This window comes from Nothoprocta perdicaria, unplaced genomic scaffold, assembly GCF_003342845.1.
Source record: "Nothoprocta perdicaria isolate Ctin4 unplaced genomic scaffold, notPer1 scaffold_315, whole genome shotgun sequence".
NCBI classification, from domain to species: domain Eukaryota; kingdom Metazoa; phylum Chordata; class Aves; order Tinamiformes; family Tinamidae; genus Nothoprocta; species Nothoprocta perdicaria.
In genome coordinates this window covers 327,995-333,994 of record NW_020455550.1, presented here as the reverse complement: position 1 = coordinate 333,994, position 6,000 = coordinate 327,995, and the positions used below count along the sequence as shown (strand labels likewise).

The following is a 6,000-nucleotide window of genomic DNA, read 5'->3' as shown; positions in this document are numbered from 1 at the left end:
AGAAACAAAAAAACCCCAAACAACACACACCACAGGACAAAACATTCTTCTTAAATCAAATTCTATTTGTGAATTCAGCAAAATAATTTCTATAAAATAAAACAGCAAAATATTTAAATAGTATAGGGTGGGCTGTATCTGTTTTGCAGGGGTATTTGGTTTTTAGACAGGTTCCAAAAAAAAAAAAAAAAAATTACACACATTCAAGTTACCAATTCTCATTTAAATACAGTATTTACTGATGCGTTTCTCAAAATCTTTAAACAAATGTTTATTCTGGAATAGAGATACCTCAGAATCGTATGACTAACCAGTAGTTTTTTATAATTCAACCCTGCTTCTAATGGTAAGATTTCCTGTATAATGGATAAAGAGCTAAGACAATTCTTGCTTTCAAGTAGAACTGTGAACGAGCAGAAACCCAGCAAGTTAACTTGGTGCAGTGGCACTCACAAGTACGGTGTGATTTTGTTGACTTCCGCTTCCCTGGGATGCAGTAGAAGGAAAGTGTTAGAAGTTTATCTAAGAAGCTCTACCAAAGAAACAAAACAAGCACACCAAATACAGTCTATTATGCTCCAGGCATCCTGGCATAGCAAATTTTTGCATATTTGTTTTTAATCTTTTAAATTCCTATTACTGAAAACTAAGTGTTCTTTATCCCACCCAGAGACAGAACTGTCAAACATCAGATGTGAGGAACATATGTGAAACTGAAAACCACTTGTTTGTCACATTCTCCCTCCCCGTTTTATAGTCTAGGTGTAAGAAGAAAAAGTTCTGCGCAAAACAGTTGTCACATTGGGACAACTGCTGTCACGTTCCCTCCCGCCCCCGTTGGCTACACTAACTTGGTGTGAAGCCATGCTAAATGTTACAGCATAACTATAGCTTCAAAGTGATTAACCTAATACCAGAATGAAAAAGGCAATGAAAAAAGATCTAGAAACAATGTTACATCACCAATTTTCCACATCAACCAAATAATTAAAAGGTTACCAGCCATTAACGTTGCTCATAGTAAAATCGACTCCAGTGGCAAAGAATTAACATGAAACTATTTTTGTGGTTGACATGGAGAGGCTTTTTCGTAAAGGAGTTGATCCAACTGCCACGAGGCAGGCAACACTGGTTGCAGAGCGCAGCAGATATATCAAGAAATTATTTTTTTGTTTTTTTTTTTGTAGGTCTGTGAGTCTCATCAAGACAAAAAAAAAGTTTCTTGCTTAAGAATTAACAGTCAAACATTAATATACTATATACACCTTTGCCATTTACACATTAGCATCAGGCCATTTATTACAAAACACTATACACTTTCCACTGCAGGCGGGTTATATATTGACAGCAATTTTCTGCAGATAAGACAGTGAATAGACTCTCCACTCCATGTTGATTAGGAATAGTTTTTCTAGTTTTAAATATTAGCCAGACACAGAGAAAGGTTGGACTGTAAGGCCTGGGTGCACAGTCTTGATGGAGCAAGTTAATCGATTAGGTGCCTCTCACTAATCCTTCGTCTGCGGCGGGGAAACTTCTTCACTGCCTTCGTAATTTTCTTGTGCTCGTTGGCCAGGTCGCTGAGGGTTGTTCATATGATGGGCTGCCGGGCCTGTGTAGGGCTGTCCATGCACGTGGTTATTCTGCAACAGAGCACAGAGAGCTTGAGGGAACACCAAACCTGCGGGCTGCTTCCCGACCAGCCACCCAACGGCGCCCTTGGCGGGGAGGCTCCTGCAAACAGCCCCGAGCGGCGCTGAGCCCGGCGCAGCAGCAACTGCATCGACACGCAGCAGAGCCGCTCCGGCCCCGAGAGCTACCCCCGCCACTCACTCACCTCTCTGGTTGCAAAAATAAGGGGAACACATTCAGAGATAAAGGCATTAGCTAAATAATTTAACCTGTCGAATACCAAACGTTTACATGCAAAGCAAAAGCGGTAAGAAAGAAAAAAGGCAGACGGAAAGAGAGGCTATGTGCTGCAAATATTGAACTGTGCACCTGTTTTCAACGTCAGATTGAACTAGTTCGTTTTTCTTCTTTAAAACCTTGGAGAAAACACACCTGCATTTACGTAGCTTATTTTAATTTTAAAGGCCCCAACGTTTAAAATTAGTTTTAAACTAAATAAAATCTAGACCAGTCCTTTTCTCTGGATGCTCTGTCCCAAAGGAGTACAATTTTAAACATATTCACACATTCATCTAGCAAACCACATTGTCTTATCCCTTCTGTTGTTCTGCAAGGCTTGGAGAACAATCGTGGAGAACCGAGGACCAGGAGGATTGTGCGTGTTAGTGAGAAAAGCACCTACTGCAAGGAAAGTGAACATACCACGAGGGCAACGGTGAGGTTATGGCATGTGCCTGAATTCCAGAGGAGCGGGAAGAGCTGCATCACTTACCAGCTGCTCTGCTGAGAACGTCAGGTAAGGAAAGCAAGATGAGGGGCAAATGGGTTTGGGCAGGAAAGGAAATGAAATTAGCAGATTCAGAATCGGAACAAAGGAAAGAAAAATGGCAACTGAATAGGGGATTTATAAATTTAGTCCACTCGTTCTCTCATTCATTCAAAAAAATTTGGTACGGTTTCTTTCAGATCTGGCTTTCCACTAAGAGATGTTAACAGAGGAGATATTTAACCTAAAGTAGATTTAAATTTTATTTGTATTTACGATTTGAAGAAGATCAGTGCTCAAACAACTTTTTTTTGATATATAAAAGCAAACACATCCTTATTTTTATGAAAATCTTCAAAAAGCTCAAAAATAAACCAGGACTTGAGATCTTATTCTATCAAACAAGAAAACAACTCGCAACATAAAACACTTTTCAATGCATTAAAAAATAAATAGATAAAATCAGTGTGTACTAGCCTGGGATGACGTCTGCCTCCACGGATGGTTAATCCCTGATCTGATAACATTTCAATTCTCATATTAAAATTATTTTGTGATTGCCTGGCAAAGTAAAACTGAAACTGCAATCCCATACCTTTCAGTGTGTTATTTCTTAATAACACGCTTCTGGCTAAATGTTTAGAATTTAAGTTAACCTGAATGCTTAAAAAAACCCCACCAAACAAAAATCTGGGACTAAACAGAAGTGCTCGGCTCCTTACCTGTTGATACTGGGAACCAGGTGAATGGGGATAGAGTGGGGCGTCTTCAGGTGGAGAAGACTCATGTTCATCTGGGGCATCAGGATCATCTGGTTCCTGAAGTTGGAAAAAAAAACATTAAATGTGTGCAGATAAAATGCCCACTGGTTGTTCTACCCTGAACCAGTTCTGCCTGTAGGCGATATTTGCAGGTATCGTCAGACAAAAATTATTTCCCCTATGTCATCTTAACCAACCACCACCTACAGCTTGTACTGGTATATGCAAGAATTTTCTTCTTGTTGAAATAGAACTGAACGAACAAGCAAACACAAACCCAGACCTCTTATCCATTCCTAGTCTTCTTAAACGGGTTAGTCTCAATTCTGTATCATTCTGTAAGGGACAGATGTCCACAGAAACAGTAGTAGAAGTGGGAAGAAAAAGGAAAGGCACTATAAAAATCAACGAAAATACTCTCACATAAATCCGTATTTATAAAATACTTATAAAATGGCTACCTCTGCAGTGAATGATTATTTGTAGAAGCATTTTATTTTAGTTTTTACCAGGTGACAAGTGAATCCCTTACCTCCTCTGGGCAGAGTTCACAAGCTTTTGCGAGCGTCATTCTAGCACTGTGTGACCTCTCTAGGAAGTAGCCATTTGATGTTTCATTACTTTGTACTGGTGGAGACCAATTATTATAGGTGTACTGGGGATTGCCAGTGTAGGGTCTACGCTCAAGCTCGTCCCCAAGCCATTCCACTGCCCAGGTCCATTTTCTCTTCAAATCGCCATTGCTCTGCAGAGGGAAAATTGACATGTCATAATTATTTTCTTTATTTTCAAAAATACAAAGATTTTCTGCTTTCTATACATCAGCGCTTCTCAAACAGACCACCACCTGTATATGCTGCTGTTTTAAAACTTACTGTTTAAAGCACTCTCTTACTTCCACTCAAATATCCTTTTTACTCGAGGAAAACTCGAGATCCAAAAGGAAGTCTGTGTGGATTTGCTCTAACAGCAGTTTGCAATCGTGTGTCACAATCACAAACGCTCTCAATGACACATAATAACCTTCTGAATAACCTTCTGCTATAGGAAGATCCTGTTGAGTTTCACTTGGAAGTGGCAACTCATCAAGTCAGCAAAAACGGGATTAGTATTTTCTGTGTGAAACTGGAAAAAAAAAGGGCAGAAAGCATCACCTGAAGGATCTGGTAGGCTACAGGACAGTTGCTGAAGAGAGCCACCATGCACTTTATACACTGGTAAGCTCTCTTCTGATAATGATTCTTCGAGCGCTGAATGGTGTCAAAGAGTCCATCCCTGTCATCCGGGATGCCCTTAAGTGCATTGTGAATCCTGCAAACAAGAATTTAAAGAGTTGGAATTTTAGTCTTTACATTAAGGCTTCAGTTACACTGTAATTAGGCAGAGGATGACCTCTATAGTCAATATTTTGATTTCAGGAACATACTCTTATCAGAAATTCTAACATGACAGAATGCAAGCGTCATTTATAACTTTAGCATAACACTTGGTAACGTTTAAGCAAGTCAGTTTTTCAAGCCTCCTGAACGAGATACAGTTAATCCTACTCACCAAAATCAAGTTCAACTGGTCATTTTTTCCTTTCTGATCAACTGCATTTACAGAGTTGACTTTTTAACACAGTAAATCCCTATACCATTACATTAGTTAAACCTTCAGCAGAATGGTTACCTACATTATTTCTATGGTTCAGAGATTGTAAACGCAGTTCCTCTGAAGATATACATATATGAACCAGGGTTAAGAGATTCGGGCATTCACTGGAACTGAACAGGCCTTCCAGGCCTTTTGCTCTTGAATGAGGGCTAGAGGAACTGATTACAACACTCAACTTGCGGCATCATTCCAGGAACGGCCATACTTTGGGCTCCGAGAAAAACATCTGAGAGGATGCCAAGGAATCTACGCTGACGGCATCCCAGTGAACTAGAGTTGCTGTAGGAAAAGTAAATACCCCTTTTCCCTCAAGTCTCTGCCAACAATCATCAAACAGTCTCCAGGTAGCTGAGAAGCCAGGCTCCGTCCAGAAGCGACGATAAGCTTTGCTGCAATGGATTTAATCTAATGACACCAGCAAGATGCTATTCCCCAACTTGCATTTGCTGAGAAAAAACAAAAATTATGAGAGGTGCTGGTGCCAAAGAAAAGCTGTAGTTGCGGGCAGCAGAGATAAGGGAGCACCGAAGGGGACACACAGTACTCAGGAGGACGCGGATCTGACGCCCTGCAAGCCAACACACTTGCAAGGGATCCCTGCTAAATACAGGCACTCACTGACACGTCTGAGACAGAGAAAGGCACACCAGAACTCACAGGAGAACAGCAGAACTCAGCACAGGTCAGAAACACTGCTCCAAGGTACTGCCAAAAGCAGCAGCGAGAGATTGGAGAACAAATGCAGTTGACTCCTTTATACCTCTCTGCCGAGGGCAACGCAGATCCAGCAGAAAAGTCACTCCAAAATGCTCAGCTCCCTCCCTTCCTTCAGCCCCTTTTCCCTGCTATTTTTTCCCTGTTTGAAAAGTAATATCCTAAAATACAGACACTTCTGTGGTCTCTAACCTGTATTTTCAACGCTAGCTAATGTTTCGTTTTACTTCAGACATCATCAGCTACGTGCATCCTCCAGTGCTGTGCAGACGTAAGGCCTCTCTGTGCATCGGGAAGAAGAGATTCACAAGCCAGATCACACACGCCAAGTGCTACCAAAACTTAAAAACCTGAAACAGGGGATTATCTTCCCTAAGCTAAGCTGGAATTCCCACAGAGAAAACAAAGTAGTCCCTTCAATTCAGTCCTCAAGTTCTGGAATGTGAGAAACACCATCTTTAAGACTGAAGT

General features: G+C 40.9%; 1 protein-coding gene across 2 annotated transcripts in view; it reads right to left on the bottom strand.

The window, feature by feature from the left end:
* The window catches only part of USP9X (ubiquitin specific peptidase 9 X-linked), a 76,206-nt gene continuing 70,206 nt past the window's right edge, over nt 1-6,000 (bottom strand). For both annotated transcript variants that reach the window (XM_026042839.1, XM_026042840.1), the window contains exons 41-44: nt 4,314-4,470; nt 3,692-3,904; nt 3,121-3,216; nt 1-1,643 (exon numbers count right to left, since the gene is read on the bottom strand). In XM_026042839.1, the coding sequence (XP_025898624.1) occupies nt 1,509-1,643; nt 3,121-3,216; nt 3,692-3,904; nt 4,314-4,470 (601 nt within the window). In that variant the 3' untranslated portion in view covers nt 1-1,508. The remainder of the gene's footprint in view (nt 1,644-3,120; nt 3,217-3,691; nt 3,905-4,313; nt 4,471-6,000) is intronic.